The 19,333-nt window shown below is 28.3% G+C and overlaps 2 protein-coding genes across 6 annotated transcripts in view; both read left to right on the top strand.

Annotated features, from left to right (window-relative positions):
* The window catches only part of pum (pumilio), an 89,278-nt gene that overhangs the window by 48,808 nt on the left and 21,137 nt on the right, over positions 1-19,333 (top strand). For 3 of the 5 annotated variants that reach the window (XM_016071310.4, XM_016071311.4, XM_016071307.4), the window contains 11 exons: positions 428-680; positions 768-857; positions 1,671-1,854; positions 2,734-2,943; positions 3,179-3,319; positions 4,492-4,785; positions 6,769-7,041; positions 14,992-15,124; positions 16,343-16,474; positions 16,552-16,810; positions 18,162-18,299. In XM_016071310.4, the coding sequence (XP_015926796.1) occupies positions 428-680; positions 768-857; positions 1,671-1,854; positions 2,734-2,943; positions 3,179-3,319; positions 4,492-4,785; positions 6,769-7,041; positions 14,992-15,124; positions 16,343-16,474; positions 16,552-16,810; positions 18,162-18,299 (2,107 nt within the window). The remainder of the gene's footprint in view (positions 1-427; positions 681-767; positions 858-1,670; positions 1,855-2,733; positions 2,944-3,178; positions 3,320-4,491; positions 4,786-6,768; positions 7,042-14,991; positions 15,125-16,342; positions 16,475-16,551; positions 16,811-18,161; positions 18,300-19,333) is intronic. The other 2 variants (XM_071181982.2, XM_016071308.4) reach the window with 1 other exon arrangement.
* Positions 8,133-14,158, top strand: LOC147810701 (uncharacterized). Its single transcript, XM_087160682.1, has 2 exons — positions 8,133-8,267; positions 11,621-14,158. The coding sequence occupies exon 2, from the start codon at positions 11,893-11,895 to the stop codon at positions 14,020-14,022; it is 2,130 nt and encodes a 709-aa protein (XP_087016808.1). The 5' UTR covers positions 8,133-8,267; positions 11,621-11,892; the 3' UTR covers positions 14,023-14,158.

Below are 19,333 nucleotides of genomic sequence, written 5' to 3'. Positions count from 1 at the left end.
AAATATTTCATAAAAAATATAGCTTACTCAATCTGTGTAAATCACTGTATTGCTATTTTTTAATATTTAAAATGTTCTCTTTAATGAATATGAAACTTGATAATTTCAATGTCCTGAAACTTGTAAATTATTTTTGATGTAGAAGAACACATTAAAAAGAAAAGTTGAAACATTAATTTTCTTCTGAATGACTGACAAAATTTATCAATATATTTATAATGCGTTTGCCCGAAGTAAATAATGTAATATTAATGCTATTTTTAAAATGTTCGCTGATTCATTAATAAGGGTTTTATCTTCTATCTTATTTTATTATTATTTTATTGGGAAAAAGAGGAATTAAAAACAGAAACTTAACACCCACTTAAGAAACTGCAGATTATAATTTTTTTAAATTGAATTTCACTGATGGCTCTTATTTTAACAGCCATTCAAACAGTCGACAGTCTTCTCCAAGTGAAGACATTGGTAGCAAGAAGCATATATTAAATGAAAAAATGCCAAAGCATAGTGAACAAATGATGCCCCAGTCTTCTGGAGCTAATATGCAATCGGGTGGCACTTCATTGGGTGGACTAGATCAAGGTTTTGAGGGAGTGTCCATGGACCAACTTCAATTTGATTATTCTTCAGCTTTTATGCCTAACATGGATTCTCCTAACATGGATTACACTAATCAAGTATGGATCTCTCTTAAATTTGTAAGCTAAACTACTTATATTTTTTTTTGTTTAAGCTAATCGTTTCTATTTTCTTCTCTAAACTAGATGACATCTAGGAAGATGGTTCTTAACAGAGGTGATGAAAAGTTCGGTTCTAATTTCTCTTGTCAAGACCCTCAGCATTTTTTTATGGAGGTATGTGTATATTTTGTTTCTTTCAATATTTTCAAAGATTATTACTGCACACAACGATTTTGTTCTTAAGAACTGGGCTCATTTCTCTGGAGAGTTATGGACATAGATTTACATCAATTCTCATAATGGTATATTATAATTTCTACTCCGTGCTTCTCCATCAGGTAGCAAAATAATGACTGTTTATTAATAGTTTGTTGAGAAAATAATTACACAAATATAATGTCTGTCACTATTTATTTTTCATTAGTCTAAAAAATGTTATGCATTAGTTTGTAGACTATAAATTATAAAATGTGCTTTTGCTATTTTAAATGCCATCTATACTATGTTCAGGGATCAAAGTCCTCCTATAAATCCTGTTTGCTATGTATTTTTTAAAACCTTAAACATTCTGTATTGTCATATATTTCCAAAACAATCATATAAACCAATGGGCAGTAAAAACCTATTGGACTCATTAACAAAATTGAAAATTTGTAAAAATGGAACTTTTCCTTTACATTGATTGCTGGTTTAGGCAACTGTAATAATTATTTTATGAAGGTACAAGTCGGATCTTAAGTCTCGAATCAATGAACCTCTGTTTTATCCAAACCCAACTTGTTTTGTTTATTATCAGTAAAAGGGAATTACTGAATCAGTCTGGTGTACTAAATCTGTACCATAAAAGCATTTTACCCACATAAGATTGAGATTAAAGGTTTAATTAGAGAAATATTTTCTGAAAAACCTTTTGAAAAACCAGTTCAAGCATGAATGAAATATTAGCTGAGCGAAATTTTGAAGTTTCTAAATAAAGTATGTTTTCAGCTTTATTCAAGAGCTCAAGGTCAACCCATGCCTGTGATGGGCCAGCAGCAATTTCCAATGCAGCAGCAAGGTCAGATGCAAGCAGCTAATCCAGCTGCATCTCCAGCACCATTCGCTTCCAGCCCATATGTTATGAATCAAGATCCTTATGCTGCTGCTGCTTCAATGGGGACTATCATGCCTGGTAAGCTAACATCAATTTGACTTGGTGTTAAAGCCAACAATGTTCCCTTTGCCATGTTTTTAGACTTGTAATAAGAACTTCGAGGAGATAAATTCTCCAAATTTTCTCTGACACACATTTGAAACTTGGTAATTGAAAAGTTGTCTGACAGCCGAAAGGCTGTGACTCGATTCTTAGAAATCAAGTTCGTTGTGATACCTCCTGCCATCCTTGCTAAATTGAATTCTAGCATGTACGCTAATCTAAAAGAATTTCTTGTTAACATAATAATAATACAATCGATTTTGAGGAATTGTTGAAGTATTGTTATGAAAGTGATCTTATGCCATTGAAAAATTAATGAATTATCAATTAATAAAAACTATTATTATCATTATTAATTAATTAAGTTATTAATTAAAAATGTAAAGGAAATATTTTTATACTCTATTATAAAAAAAACAAAGTGTTTAAGACTACTCAGAGTAGTCTGTAAAAACACAATTTTTCAGAGTATCTGAGCTCTAATTTTTAATAAATTTAACAAATTCTTGCTGCATTTGTAAAAATTTTGTATTTTTTATCAAGAAGTTAAAAAGGAGAAACACATGGCTATTGAAATTTTTTTGTATAAAAAATTTTCATTGATCAAAATCATTGATTTTTTTTTCTTTTGTTTTTTAAAGTTTTATTTAAAACTGTTACAATGACCAGTTAGTGATATTCATACTTGCATATAATATTAATTTTCATTAGGGTTTAAATAGTTTTCAATGTTGGTTAGAAAATACAACTGATGTGAGAAAGATTTAGCTTTTTACTTATTGTGAACTATATGCATGAGAAATAGTTAACATGTTTTGTTGCGTAAATAAAAATATCCCCACTTCTATGTTTTAGGCCCAATGATGACTCAGTATTATGGTGTACCTCCTTGGGGTATGTTCCCAACTCCAGCTGGAATGGTTCAGGGTGGCCAAGGTCAAACTCCTAATACTCAACAACAGTTAATGCGTGGTGGCGGTGCTAGGCCTATGACTCCTCAAGGCCCAGGTGCCGATACCATGACACAAGGGGGTGGTGGAATGCCTCAGAGTATGCAAGGACCTGGTAATCACATTTTTTAAAAAATAATTGAAATATTATATAATCTTATTATTATTTGTTTAATTTTATATCAATAAAGTTTCTTAAGTTGTATGAACAAAAGTTAATCATCCAAGTGGAGGCATTAGTTCAATATTCAAAAGTTATTTTATTATTAAGGGTTGTATTCAATTTGTAAAAAAATGATTGGTTTATTATATTATTGAGATGAATGACTACTGTACATTTTCACATACAGGTGGACAATATCAAATGGTTGCACCTTCTTACTATGAAAATGGCTCAGTTATGATGGGAAATGCTCGAGGAATGGGTACTGCTATGAGGTTAATGCCCCCTGTCATTGTGAATCCTGCTGCTGCTTCTAACAGCACTCCTGGTAAATATACAGCATTTACATCTATAAATTTAGATGTAGCATTTAATCTATTAGTATTATACATCTCTAATATATACCTGCCAATATACTTGCATTGTGTGAAGATTTAATTTTTATGTTTAGTGTGGTAGCAAAATTTCAACACTCATACTTGATTTTTATTTAACAAATATTATATAAATTGATTTTAAATACCCTTACATTAAAATAGTTTAAACATTTTAATAGCCTTATTAAGCCTTCCAGTTATTTTATCGTGTTTTAAGTGGTGATCAAATGTAAATTGAACGTCTGCTTAGAATGTCACTTCAATTGGTATTTCACTACCACTAGCAAAACACTTGTTTAAAGAACTTAAAAATTGGCATGTATGCTTATGCATTTTTTTAAAAAAAAAGCCTCTAAAATATTAGGATATATTTTTTTACAATTTATATAAAAAAAATATAGATATGTACACGAATCATTAATATAATATTTAATCAGTGTTGAAATATGAGATTTAAATTGTTTATGTACCCCATTAATTAACCAACGAATATTTTTTTAAGCGATTGTTAAAAAAAGAATCTTTTCTTTTTTCTGTCCAGGGTCAGAACATTTTTCTGCTAATACAAACTTAGATGTTAATACTATGATGCCTGTGATTACGATTTTAGTACTCAAGTAGATAACTTTAAAAGTTCTCAATAATGATTTTTTTTTCTTTTTTTTGAATATCAGGTGTTTGTATATGAATGTGTTTAAATCAAATATATATGATTTTGATAAAAAAATTATAAATAGTGCAAATTTTAAGCTATTAACACTTTGTTGACTGGAAATTATACACTGAACTGTCTTGTTATAGATGTGAAGTAAAACTTTCTAAATTATGTGCAAAGCTTTTGCAATATTCTATATCACTTTGGGTTTCATAAATTGTTATAGAATAGAATTCTGAATAGAGTTAACTTTTCATCAGTCAACAACCTTAGGGCATGAAAAGACGAGTTAACTTTCACTAATGACATTGACATTCATTTACAGATTGCCTACTTAATCTTAGCTTTTAATAATTTTGTATTTTACTATTCACACAGGTGATTTGAGTTATCACATCTCTAACATTGTTTTAAAGTTATTCTCTGCTGAGGTTTCAGTAATAATTGTATTATTTTTTAACATTTCAGGAACTATGGGAAGTGGTGGTCTACGCTTACTAGGTTCTCAAGCTCAACAGAATCCTGCAGCAAGTCTTTTTAATAGTGGCACACCTAATAGTAACACAATTTATTCTTCTCCTGCTAACTCAAATATGACTTTTAATCATCCCACCTCTGGGCTAGGTTTCTCTGGAACTAACGGTAGTCAATTAGGTTACGGATCTGGATTAGGACTAGGTCCTGCTCAACCTCAAAGCACAATGGGATATGGATCAAATTCAATGGGACCCATTGGAGCATCACTTAGTGCTATTGGAACTAGTAAGTGCAAATTAGTACTTCAAATTTCTTCATTTTATATGGTAAATAAATTAGTGATCAATTAAAATAATGTGATTGATTTTATATGGGCAAATTTGGAGGACATTACAAATTATAATTTTGATTCTTTGTTGGAAGTTGTTCCTCAACACAATGAAGCAGCATGTTAAATTTTGCTTTCAATTGGACAAAATGATAACACGAACGCATGAAATATTTATGAAAATTTACAGAGGGAAATCTTTGTGTAAAAAATTAGTAATATTTGCTTCAGAAGCTGAAAGAATTATATTTTCTTTTGTAGTACAGTTGCTTTCTAACCAAAAAAAAAAAAAAAAAAAATCTATAATGCAGATAATTATATATTAAAATAATTAGAAATATTTCAGCGTTGAAGAATACTATTTAAAAAAAAAAAAAAAAAAAAAAAAGCTAGAGGGCTTAAGTTAAATAAAAGAAAAAGCTAAATAGTAAAAAATATCCTTAATTCTTAAAACAAACTAAAATGTTCCCAGAAATATGCTATTATTCATGCTAAAAAAAATTTCCAGAAAAAATTATCCTTAAAATGAGATTCTATAAAAAATACAATGCTAAACAACTCATAAAAAAGATTATATACAAAAGCAAATAAAAAAAAATGAATCTTAATTTTTGAAGTAAAATTTTAAAGCTGAACATCTGTGTCCTATTATGGTATTTTTATTTTTTTTTAAAAGTAAAGAATAAAGTCTAATAGAAACCCTCATCAATCCATGTCATAATAAAACAATCATTTTTTAAAAAAAGAAAAAGCTGGTTAGAAACCAAAACACAAATTGTTCTTAATTTTTAAACATTAAAAATCCAATTTAGCTTTTTCACATTGTAAGAAAAAAGTGACCGTCAAAGAATAACATTAATTAGAAAAGCTTATATTAAGAAAAGTTATTAAAAAAGTAAGAGAAACAGAAAAAAATTGTTCTCAGTACTGATGTAACTTTAATGTTGAAAATCACACATTTCTAGGTTATGTGTTGTCTATTGTACTGTTACAGGAAAAAATTGACAATAAAAAATAAAGTATAAGAAATGCTCCATTGTAATGCTGTGCTTTCATTAGAATAGAAAAATAGTCAGCAGGAAACAAACTAAAAAAAGGTCTCTTGAAGTAAAAAAAAAGTGTTCTTTAAAAAAAAAAATTATGAAATAAGACTCACTTAAATATAATAAAAAAATCAGCAGTACATAACTTATGGTTCAGTATAAAGTAATCCAAATTTCGCTTTTCTATGTCTTTTTGAGCATAAATTACGTTTTTGAATTTAACAACAAATACGCTTTAAAACTATTTCTAATAATGTGTTGTAAAAAGTAAAATTTTAAATTATTTTTTATTAAATCTATTCAAATTCCCCCCAAAAGAATTTGTCAAAAAATACTTAGTTGAATATTTGGCCAATTATTCAGGTAACTGAATATCTGTCTAAAGGACTGAATACAGATTCGACAATTGTTTCAAGCAGTGCCAAAAGAAGCATTTGCATACAGTTTACTGAAGCTGTGAACTAGGAAAGCTATTTTCAAAAGTGTGTTATCGCTAACATAGACTACTTAAGATGATAGTATTGGCATTTTGTTTGTATACTTACTTATTTTAGGATACCATTCACTGATATTTTTTATCTTATAACTTCATTTCTGAACTTAGTAATTATTTAACTGTTATCATACTTTTAATATTCATTTTATCCATTTATTTTGGGTATTTAGAGGTTAAAGAATTTGTTCTTTTTAGTTCACATATTTTAATACTCAGTTCGCATAGTCTTTTTCAAGACTCATAGTAGTTGTTTTTTTATTAAAAAAAAATATCCATTAATTGTGTGTCTTGTCGGATGAGCGGTTACATCAAGTGTATAATTAACAGCACATCTATGTTAGAGTATGTTTCTGATAATTCAATTGTTTTGGAGCTTCAACAGCATTTTTAACAATTTTCAGGCATTGGTGGAACTGCTGGCTCACCAAGACGAGACTCATTTGACCGAAGGGATGGTACATCTCTTGGAACTATGGCCGGATCTGGTTTCTCTGGTGGATTAGAAAGTCAGTTGTCTAGACAAATGACTCAACAGAAAGGCAACCAATTTTATGGTCCCCTTGGTTCTGTGACTGCATCTGGTCCTGGTCCTATCGGCATGATGCCACCAAGCCAAAGTCTTACACCACCTCCTCAATCCTTGAATGGCGGCTCACTTGGAAACTTAAACCTTGGTTGGTGTTATTGTACATTATTTTAGTTAACATTATTAGTGCTTTATTTAGTAAAATCAGTATTTATTAGTACATTATTTTGCAAAAATTTTCTTGATCATTCGTTTCTGTCTTCTGGAAATTGATAAATTGATCTTCTGGATTGATTGATCTTTTGGAAATTAAACTTATATGAACTTAAAAAAATTACATAAATTTAAAAATTATTCAATTTTCCACTATTAAAATAATTAATGCTAAAATAAGAGACATTTTAAAGTTGTGCTTAAATTTATAATTGCCATTCTGGTTGTATAAACAATATTTATAAAATAAAATATTGTTTAGCTCAATATTTTGTAAAAAATAAAATTATACAAATCTGGTACAAATTATGTAGAAGGTAAGCTGAAATTGTTTATGCACATATGCTTTAAAAAAATTTATTTTATGTATGTATTTTTTTTTACTGTATATAAATTGTTTACATTTTTAATTTTTAAACTGCATTTGTTTCAAATATGTTTTAGTTAAAAAAATCTTATTGAAATATCTTAATTTTTTAGAATTTTTAACTAAAACCTCTTAATTTTAGTATTTTGGTTTCTTATTAAAATTAATTGAAATAAGAATAAAAAACAGTATAAAATTTTTTAAATCTATATTTTTTAAATAATTTGTTGTTGCCTAGCGCAGGGCTCCCAAATGGTCCGTTTTTCCCGCTAAAGTCCGTTTTTCAGATCTAAGTCCGTTTTAGTCCGCTTTTTAACGATTTGGTCCGTTTAGTACTATTTTGAAATCATTCAAAAGATTTTTTTTTAAAAAAAGCGTCTCAATTACTTTAAAATTGCGATTTTAGCTGACAACCTTAGGTCACCCCACGAAAGGGGGCTGGAAAACAGGTGGCTGGCATGTAGGCCCAATCATATCAAATGTCAGCCCTCCAAACTTTCTTTTGGAGCCATAAATCTTAACTAAGGTCAAACAAAAAAAAGAGGTAGGTTTATCCAATTAGTTAAGCTCCCTGCTGTGGTTGACACCTGACTTCTGAGAAAATTGAAAGAAGCTGACTAGATAAGAAGTAGGGGAGTGTCAAATGTGATATATTGCAACTGGCTCATGGGACATTGCAAATACAGCCACATGGAGATTCTTTTACTTTCAGCTGCTGTTGCTTGAATTCTACTAAGTCATCAAATCAAGAATATTTTGTTAATGGTGTATCAGAGAAGGCATTCTAAAATAAAGTAAGTTATTTTTCACTTTTTTCCTTTTTGTTTCATTAATTTTTAAATAATTCTATAGTGGGATAGAAAATGTATGTATGCAAGCTGTTAGAATTTTAATGTTTAAAAGAAGGTAAAAAAAAAAAATATGTGAATTCAACAAAGACAACATAATTTTGAAAATAGATCTTGTTTTTTTTTTTTTTTTTAATTTTCTTTTTTAGAAATGAAATCAAATTTGTAAATTAAAATATAATAAATTCTAGTTTTATTATTTTAAACTTTGTCAATTTTATCCATTTTTTATATCGCGATCTTTTTCACTTTCCCGTGCTTGATGGTAGTAGTGTATGATCAGGTAACTAATATTGCAGGGATAATTGTATGCAAATGTTCCGATTTCCGATTTATTGCTCCCCCCCCCCTTTTTTTTTTCTTTCTTTCTTATTTTATTCTCTTCTGAATTTCTACAATAGTGTGGTTGGCAAATTGCCAATTGTCGCTTTTTATTTTTTTCCTTGATTTTCATTCTTTTTTTCATTAAACTAACTGACGTTCAGAAGGATATGCACCTCCATTAACGATTTTCCATAATAAAAATCATAAATTTTTTTTTTTCATTTTATTTAGAATTTAGTTGACATTTTTATTTATATTTTTTTATTTACTTTTTTTTTTCTTTAGTAGAACTTTTGTTTTTATTGCCTAACATGTTAATTTAAGATAAGTGTCATTGTTCAAGTAATATAATTAACTGTTTCATATGTAATTTCAAAAGAATTTTTGATTAGATAATCACTTTAATCATAATTTATAATTTTATACTTGAAATAATAATTAATCAAAATTCTTCACTTAAAGAAAGTATTTAGTTGAATCTTCTCTCAAAAAATTTGTTATAATTACTACTTACACATATCAAAATTCTTGCCCCCCCCCCCTCTAATTATCAGTACTGATATTTATTATAATTAATTTTTTTTTGTTTATTTTACCGTCAGTGTTTGACTAGGGTTTTTATTTATAGTTAACTAATTGTTGCAAAATGTGTTGTAATTATTTTAGGTTTTTATCAGGTACTTAATTTTAATATAATTTGTAAATAATTGTTATGAATCTTTAAGAAAATGGAGAAAGCAGAAAATTGCAAATAAAATTTTTTGTTTAATTCATACAGAATATATAAAACTAAAGAATCACTCTTAATTTTATTAATGTACTTAATTATATAATAATCATTAATATATAATAAAAGTATAAGTTGTTATTAAAAAGTATTTTAATAAATAAGAATTTTCATTTATTCCAAAATTATTAAGTAGTACTTGATATTTCAAATTATCATCATCATAGTTGGCCAGACAGCCCAATGTGGGCCAATGCCTTCCTCTGAAGATTTCTCCATAATGACTTGATTAAATCAAATTAACAATGATAAAATTAAATCAAAACATTATTTAAAAAAAAAGTTTAAAAATGTTGTTAAATTCATACAGAAGATATAAAACTAAAGAACCACTATTAATTTTATTAATGTATTTTATTGTAAAATAGTAATTAATGTAATAAAAATATAAGTTATTATTAAAAAGTATTTTAATAAATAAGAATTTTTATTCAAAAATTATTAAGTAGTACTTGATATTTCAAATTATCATCATCATAGTTGGCCAGACAGCCCAATGTGGGCCAATGCCTTCCTCTGAAGATTTCTCCATAATGACTTGATTAAATCAAATTAACAATGATAAAATTAAATCAAAGCATTATTTAAAAAAAAAGTTTTAAAATGTTGTTAAATTCACACAGAAGATATAAAACTAAAGAACCACTATTAACTTTATTAATGTATTTTATTGTAAAATAGTAATTAATGTAATAAAAATATAAGTTATTATTAAAAAGTATTTTAATAAATAAGAATTTTTATTCAAAAATTATTAAGTAGTACTTGATATTTCCAATTATCATCACCATAGTTGGCCAGACAGCCCAATGTGGGCCAATGCCTTCCTCTGAAGATTTCTCCATAATGACTTGATTAAATCAAAATATTATTTGAAACAAAGGTTTAAAAATGTTGTTTAATTCATACAGAAGATATAAAACTAAAGAACCACTATTAATTTTATTAATGTATTTTATTGTAAAATAATAATAAATGTAATAAAAGTATAACTTATTATTAAAAAGTATTTTAATAAATAAGAATTTTTATTCCAAAATTATTAAGTAGTGCTTGATATTTCAAATTATCATAATCATAGTTGGCTAGACAGCCCAATGTGGGCCAATGCCTTCCTCTGAAGATTTCTCCATAATGACTTGATTAAATCAAATTAACAATGATAAAATTAAATCAAAATATTATTTGAAATAAAGGTTTAAAAATAGTTTTGCATTTATTGTGTAAGAAATAAGCTTTTTCCTAATTGGAGATTAAAAAGAAAATTAGTAAGTTTTCGCGAAAGATCTCTGTATTTATAAAAATTGATAGCATTTTGAAAGTTTAAAAAAACATACATTTTTAATGTAATAAAATAATTATAAAACATGTTTAAGATTGAGTGTTTAGGATGATGTTAAAGATTATGAGGATTTGTTACTATTTGACTGGGCAATAGTAGAGTGAAAAACAGATGAAGCTAATATCAGTGTGTTGTCATGGCTACTCATTTAAAGTTAAAGTAAAAATATATATGCTGTTTCACCTTTATAGGTTCACTTGGAAGATATTTATTTACAAGTAAAATATATTTAATCAGTGTAAAACTAAATTTATATGTCATATGCAAAAGTCCCTCATTTTTAAGTCATTTTTTCATAGCTTTATATGCATTTAAGCTATTTTAAAAAAGTTATGCCTACTACTCTAGGTATATTACATTGCTTGCCCTTATGAGTGATGGCAGCCTAAGGTGAAATTAGCTCTTTTAAGTTGCCAGCATATCTTTTATCAATTTAGTTCTTTAACTGAAACATATTTTAATTATCATTTAAAACAATGTTCATTAATATTTTCTATCATTGTTAGTTTATGTTCTTAGATTAGAACTATTTAAATTTATTTACATAATTATCCCTTGGACAAGAATAATGGAAGGCATTATCTATTTGGCCTTACCAAAATTTATCCTACTCAAATATTTCTAAAGGTAGCCATATTTTTAATAGTAATAGCATACTTTTGGTAACACTAATAGTTATTTGTTTTCTAAGGCTGTAAATTAAGGTTCTGTAAAAAAATACTTCAAATTTTGAGGATATAAGGTAGTTTGCTCATTACTTTTCAACTTCATCTTTTGTATTTTTGCAAGTATATTAAATTTCAATGCTATTATGGTTTAGATACTAATATTTTTTTTATTTTTAAGGTTTAACAAAAATGGGAAAATGTAAATTTGACAGTCGATGGTTGGAGAAAACTGATGAAGATGGACATAAGATTAAAGATTGAGGAAAGGAAGAAAAAAACAGTTTATTATGCTTAGTATGTGACAGTTTAATCTCGATTGAGAAAGGATTCAATGCCATCAAAAAACATTATGAGACTGTTAAACACAAGAACAATTTTAAACTGAAGAAGGACTCCTCGCAGTTACATCTTTCATTTTGCGGGACTTCTGACGAAGACAATTCAAATAAGATGCCATCTTTACAATTATATTGTTCTAAAGAAGCTGCTTTACGCGCTGAACTGATCTGGTGCATGAAAGTAGTTGCATGCAACATGTCGGTAGAAACGACTAAAGACATTGCTCATTTATTCAAAGGAATGTTTCCTGGAGCTATTCCGGAGCAATTTTCTTTGAATCCAACCAAAGCAAGCTACTTAATAACAGATGCGCTTGCTCCGTATTTTAAAGAAATGCTTTTAACAGAAGTACAGGGAGCTTTCTTTTCAATTCAGTATGATGAGACAACCAACAATGCAGGACAGAAAGAACTGCAAATTTTAATAAGATTTTGGTCGGAATCCACAGGAGAAGTGTGCACAAAACATCTGGAGAGTGTTTGCATGGGGCATGCCACAGCAGAAGACATAAAGAAAAACATTTTGAAATGTTTAGACAATGCAAACCTGCCTCTTTGTAAGATATTAATGTTAGGAAGTGATGGGCCAAATGTTAATAAAAAGGTATTTAGACTGATCAATGAAGAAATGAAATTGGTTCGAAATGAAGGGCTGTTTGATGTAGGCTTCTGTAATATTCATATCATGCATAATGCATTTCAAAAGGGGTTGGGGGAACTAGGATGCGATGCATCAGATTTAATTATTGGCCTTTTTAACTATTTCCAAGACTGGCCATCCCGCTGGGAAGACTTTTCCAACATCCAAATGAAGAAGAAAGTGCCGAACTTGCATTTCCTTAAGCACATGACTTCAAGGTGGCTCACTCTCGAACCTGCTGCAAACAGAGTTCTGCAGCAGTGGGATGCGATTGTGGAGTATTTTTTAAATTATATTCCATCAAAACAATCAAGACTAATGGCCACAATCAGTTACAAAAAAATTTTATCTTTCTTGCAAAAGAAAAGTATGAGAGCTGAGTTGAATTTTATCTGCACAAGCTCTTCATTATTCACTAAATTCACAGGTTTATTTCAAAAAGAAGAGCCATTAATACACGTGTTATTTGATGAAATCAAGGAGTTATTATTAACTATAATGGGACGCGTTTGCAAAACAGAAGCTGTAACAGAATTCAGGCAAGAACCGAGCCTAGATGCTTTCAAAGCAGAAAATTTGTTGAAAGGAAAGGATATTTTTTTCAACGAATCACTTTTAAGCTGCCTGTCATCACTTTCACAAAATGAAAGAGACAATTTTACTTTACGTGCTAGACAGCACTATGTTGCTGCTGGAGATTACATTTTAAAAAAGAGAATTGTCACTGGAAATGGAGTTTTAGAAGCTTTAGGTTGTATGCAACCTGAGAAGATCAAGAATCCTCAAAGTTTGAAGGATATTGTGAAAATTGCTAGTTTATTACCCATAGAAGTAAATACCGATCACCTCATTGATGAGTGGAAGTTATTGCAATTAGAAGACATTAAGCAATGTGATGGTCGGATAGACCATTATTGGAACACTTTGCTGAAAGATCAATTAAAGTACACTAATCTTAGCAAAGTAATTAAACCAGCATTAACTCTCATCCACGGTAGTGCAGATGTGGAGCGAGGATTTTCTAGATCAGCTAGAATAATGACTGAGGATAGAGCCTCCATGTCAATTCGGGTGTTAAATGCAAGATTGACTGTTAGCGATGCTCTTAAAGTATATAAAAATAAACCAGAAGTAGTTCCTGTGACAAAAAAGCTCCTCAATTTAGCTAGTGTAGCTTATAAAAGCTACAATAACTATATTGAACAGGAAAGAAAGAAAAAAGAGGAAGAAGCAAGAAAAATTAAAGAGGCTGATGACTTGAAAAAAGCAGCAGAAGAAAGTCTTTTGAAATTAAATAGGAACAAACAAGACATTAAAAGTTTATCAACCGAGCTGAAAGCTGCGAAAAAAGAGGAAAATCTTCAGATTAAAGTTACTGATAAACTTCTTGAAGAAGCCAATAAACGATTGAAGAAAGCTCTCGATAAAGGGGATTTTACAGAGGCTAAAATTGCACAAAGCATGATTGAAGGCGCAATGAAATCTAAAGAAGAGGGAAGTAATAAACGTAAGATTGTTGATACCCTCGAAAAAGAACTTGAGAAAAAAAAAGATTCTTTAATCACAACTTTTTTTAACAAGAAGCCAAAAACAAAAGAATAGTTTAGCATATATGTAATAGCGCATGTGTAGCTTCAGATGTATTATTAATGTTTTTTTCTGTTTTAATTGATTTCTCTATTCTGTACAACTGAAATAAGTATTGAGAATGTTTAAATATAAAGTTAGTTTACTTCAGTGATTATTTGTTATTTTTTATATTGTTTTTTATCATGTTTGTAAATTTCCAGTCTTGCTTTGGAGATTAAATAAAAGAGGTTGGAAAAAAAATCTAGCTGTTTTTATAGTAAATTAAGGTAAAGGAAACTTGTGAAATTTATATCTTTTTAGTAGGATTCTGTTTTTAAATTTCTATGACTGATGTTTTTTAATTTTTTGGTAAAGATATCGAGTCAAACTGTATTCAGCAACTGTTACAATTGTAAATGGTACTAAGTTTTTTTTTTTTTTTTTTTAAAGTCTTAATTGGTCCTCCTAGGTCCTCTTTTTGCTACAAATGGTCCTCTTTTCCCTTTTTTCTTGTCTAAAATATGTTGGGAGCCCTGCTAGCGAGATGCTGCACATTAAATATTTCAGGGCCATAGTTTGGGCGTCCGTGACATAGTTTCTATTCCTTTCTCCCTTAAGTAAAAGGTACTGGGTATAGAAATCTCTATTTTTCCATCATTATTCAAAAATAGCAAATAATAAAAGCATGTTTTTTTGATAGTTCATGCTTGCAAATGATTATTTTATGATTTTTATACTCCCTCAGTTTAAGTTGATGCAAAGTCTAATACTAAATTTTTCACACTATATATTATCTTTACAATTCTTATTGTAGTAAATCTTAAAATATTTATTAATCTATGATAATTAGAATTTAATATCTTTTTCTATGTTACGATTAGTAACTGTTTTTTCTTTATATTTTTAACCATGATTCTTTATTTTATTTTGCACTTATTTTTATTGCAATTTTTATTTTTTTTAATGACTGATGTAGTCCTAAATTTTGCATTTTTTTTACAGGTACTTTAGGTGGCAGAATATTATCTGCAGCACCAGGAGCTGAAGCCAAATATATGATTAGAAATGGGCCTTTAGGAAATAATGTATTTAATTCTTCAAATACACTATTTCCGAACAGAACATTACAGAGAAGGTAAAATTAAGTCTCATTTAAAAATAATCTCTGTTTTTTAGAATGCAACACTTTTAGCTTTATTACTAATTTGATAATTTCATTGATTAAATAAAATTTAAAATCAAGCTGACTTTTGAAATTTTTGGAGCATTTTGTGAATTTTGCTTTTTCTACAAAATTTTACGCAATCTGATCTTTAGTCTGATTTTGTTTTAAAAATTTAATAAAATTAATTGGTTTTATGGTTTTAAAAATATAAATTACCAATAATGTAGGTGAAATAGGCAAAAAAAATATGTTTTGCGGAAATTATTTTAATGACTGGGATTGAAATTTTAGTCCGTTATATTATTTTTTTGACATACTAAAAGTTAAAAAATCTTGGAAAATATAAAAATTTAAATTCATGTGTAGTAGAGATAACAATATTTCAACCTAGACAACCTTGACATAAAATGTTTAATAAGATGAATAAGCGGTTACTTTTTGATGTATTAGTGTGAGAGAAAAAAATGTGCTAATTTTGTTGCCATTTTTTTAAAAATAGCATGTGATATAAAATTTAATGGTATTTTACACCAGAAAATAAAAGCTTTTAGAAGAAAAATACTAGCTAAGATATGATAGCTTCTAATTGTGTCACACACTAAAAAAATGTAATTGTGCAAAACTTTTTTTTTTTGCTGTCATCTTTAATTAAAAAAAAAAATGCTATTTGCTAGAAAATAATATAATGGGTTTTGGAAGGGGAATATTTGCAGAAATAAATTAGGTGGTAACTTTTTGACAAACTAAAAAATGTGAGTCCTTAAATACTAAAAACTTAAATTTTTTACCTGCTATCAACTTTACCTGTTATTTTTCTGGTAGTAAAAATCAAAATTATTTACATATTCAAAATTTATTGCTTACATTAATGAGTCATGTGCCATTATATGTGCGACATCTTTAATTTTTTGGTGAGAAATGGAGAAGAAGAAAGAATGCTGAAAGAGTTTGTGAATTTTGTAGAGAAGCAATGATTGTGATCTGCCAGAAAAAGGCTTGAAGCAGGATTTTCTTAAAAATGACATTGTAAAATCCTTGGTAATTTAACATTATCGGTATAAGCTATTCTATGAAAAACTAGAATCTCCACAATACGAAGTTGCTTATTCAAAAATATAATTTTTATTTGTGTAAGTGTAAGTATTTCTTCTATAGCTAATTATATATCTGTCTTTCTTTCTTTTCTAGCTCTAGTTTAGAAAAACCATCTGGTCGCAGTAGGCTGTTAGAAGACTTTAGAAATAACCGTTATCCTAATCTGCAATTAAGAGATTTATCAAACCACATAGTTGAATTTTCACAAGATCAACATGGCTCAAGGTACTGTGTATATTGAATATGTAACAAATATTGATATTTCAGGAATCCTGAATGATTTATATTCTCTCTTATTATAGGTTCATTCAGCAAAAGCTAGAAAGAGCTACTCCGAGTGAAAAGCAACTGGTTTTCACAGAGATTTTAGGCGCAGCTTATAGTTTGATGACTGATGTTTTTGGAAATTATGTTATTCAGAAATTCTTTGAATTTGGCACCCAAGAACAAAAACAGGCACTGGCGCAAAAAGTGAAAGGTCATGTTTTGCCTCTCGCATTGCAGATGTATGGATGTAGAGTTATACAAAAAGCTCTTGAGTCTATACCACCTGAACAGCAGGTGATTTTGCATTTTAATTTGAATTTAAATATCTGTTCAGTTTTAGTTTCTTGGAGTTTCCTATGCATAAGTCATTTATAGTTAAATAAAGCTTTTTATTTAAAATATCTAGGCAGTTTAACTATTTTTTTTCTTTTTTTTTGCACCAAGTTCTTAAGTGTGATCTAATTTCTAAAACATAATCTTTTTTAAACAAAAAATATTCATTTTAGTAAAAAAAAAATCAACTACATTTACCAATTTTACGATTTTTGCAAAATTTCTTTAAGAAAATACTTCTAGTATTAAAAATAATTGTGAAATTATTTGTATTTTAGATTAAAGAACAGATTGGGTTTTAGTACAAGGTGTGAAATTTCAGTTTTAAAGATAATATCCAGAGAAAAAATTTTGTTAACCACTATTTTACATTCATGAAATATATTGACAATTTTAAAACTAACAGATGTTGTATAAAATACTTTTTGATAAATGGGGTTTCGGGTTGCCTCATAAAAATGTAAAAACTGAAACATATTTATTGATAAAATGAATATCGAATAAGTATTCTTAAAATTCCAATGTTTCATTAAGTAATGGTTTCACAGGTGAGAAATTCTACCATATTTTAAAAGATAAAACTTACTAGTTAGCCTTACATATTAGATTGTTAATGATAAGTGGAAATTTTGCCTTCTGGTTCAGTTAACTATTTAAAATAAAATTATAAATAGAGGCTAATTTTTTCTTTTCTAAGTCTCTTTCACACAAGAATTTAAATTCAAACCAACTGAAGCTATTAATAGAAGATAAGTTTTTAGATGTCAGTATCATTTTTGAATATCTGCATTCAGGGATAAGTAGTCTAAACTCCTATGACATTTACAAATATGTTTTAAATGCCATGGCCATCTGTTGCATGTATTGTTCTTAATACTGGAATGTGGGGCTTGGAAATAACATAAGGAGAATAGTAAGAAATTAGATTAAGCTGGAAATAAAACACATAAATGCATTTAACATAGTTCAAATAAAAGAAAAGACAATTGTAAATTCTCATTTTTTAATGTAACTGGTTTGACTTTAATACTGTCTTTAAGCTAAAATAAATACCTAAGTTATATTTTCTAAAGTGACATTAAATGAAAAATTTTACTTCTGAAATCAGTCACAAAAGTTATATTTTCTGAATAAATTTGTATGTTTTTCAATGAATTTAAATTTTATGCTGTTTCAAAATATTAATAGAAGGGTAATTGTAATTTGGAGGCTCTGGCCTCGATTTCTTAATCAAGAGTGTGTTGGTTTGAAAATTGAAAATTAAAAAAATGTCCTTTCTTGTATCATTTTCTAATTCTTCCGTTAATTTCAGAAGGAGATTGTCAAAGAACTCGATGGACATGTTTTGAAGTGTGTAAAAGATCAAAATGGCAACCATGTCGTCCAAAAATGCATTGAATGTGTTGATCCTATAGCTTTACAGTTTATTATTAATGCTTTTCAAGGACAAGTATGTAACTATTTGCTTACTGTTTGCAATTAATTTGAAATTTAAGATGAGTGATATAGCCTTTTCTTTCTAATGTATATTTAGTCTAAAATAAGAACTCCCCATGCCATTCGCCTGTACCGTGTATGGTAATGAGGTGTGACTATTTCAAGTAGGGGTGTGATGTAACTGTTTCGGACAGGTTTTGGCAAGGGTCGGCGAGAAAAAGGGAATCTTTTTCCTCGGTCTATTGAGATAGCCCTAGAGTGAAGAAAAATGAGCATTCGCGTATGAAACATTGTTAAGAGCGCTTTTTTTTTTTTTAAAAAAAATCTTTTAACTTTTTAATAGTTTTTATTTCGAAAAGTTTTCAAAAAATAATTTTTGTGGTAAATTTGTATTCTATTTTTCATCTTTTAACTTTTTGAATTTTTAAAAATGCCTTTTAAGTTTAAAAAAGGTAAAGCTTTAAAATCTCAAGCATGTAAAATTGTGCACAGTTAAAATTTTTCTGCTTGATGAAGCTAAGAGAAGGGCCCTTAAATTACCTCTCCATCAACCATCTCAAAGAGCATGCCTGGCAATTGTACTATCCATAAATGTCAAACTTCTAAAGGAATATGGTCATTTATTTTTATACATTTTAAGTCCTTTTGAATAGAAATCTCTTTGAGATTTTCCACCTGCTTCAAGTGGTTTTAAAAATGCTACCACGTTTTCACAAAAGAAACATTAATGACTAGCAGTTTTAAAATTTCAGGAAACCTTTCATTAATTATTAAAGTTAATGACTTGAAGAACTTCTGCTTTTTTGTGTCAGTTTTTTCTGATTTTCATCGCTATTTGTCCAAATATTATGACTAGTTGAAATTGTTGTTTCTATTAATAATGTTTGATAAATAGGTGAATTACTCCATATGGGAGTTTTATAAAATTGTTTAAAGTAATTCAATGTACACATTTTATTAATACATAACTCATCCTATACATTGTAAATTGGTTTTTAAGCAAGGAGTAAAAATAAATTTGCTAATAAAAAATAGTTAAAATTATTT

This window comes from Parasteatoda tepidariorum, chromosome 4, assembly GCF_982258835.1.
Source record: "Parasteatoda tepidariorum strain Cologne lab strain chromosome 4, Ptep-v5.0, whole genome shotgun sequence".
In the NCBI taxonomy this organism is placed as follows: Eukaryota; Metazoa; Arthropoda; class Arachnida; order Araneae; family Theridiidae; genus Parasteatoda; species Parasteatoda tepidariorum.
This window is presented reverse-complemented; position numbering and strand designations above follow the sequence as displayed.

Excerpts from the sequence above, each read along its gene's own strand:
- LOC147810701 (XM_087160682.1), top strand. The coding sequence starts at position 11,893 with ATGCCATCTTTACAATTATATTGTTCTAAAGAAGCTGCTTTACGCGCT.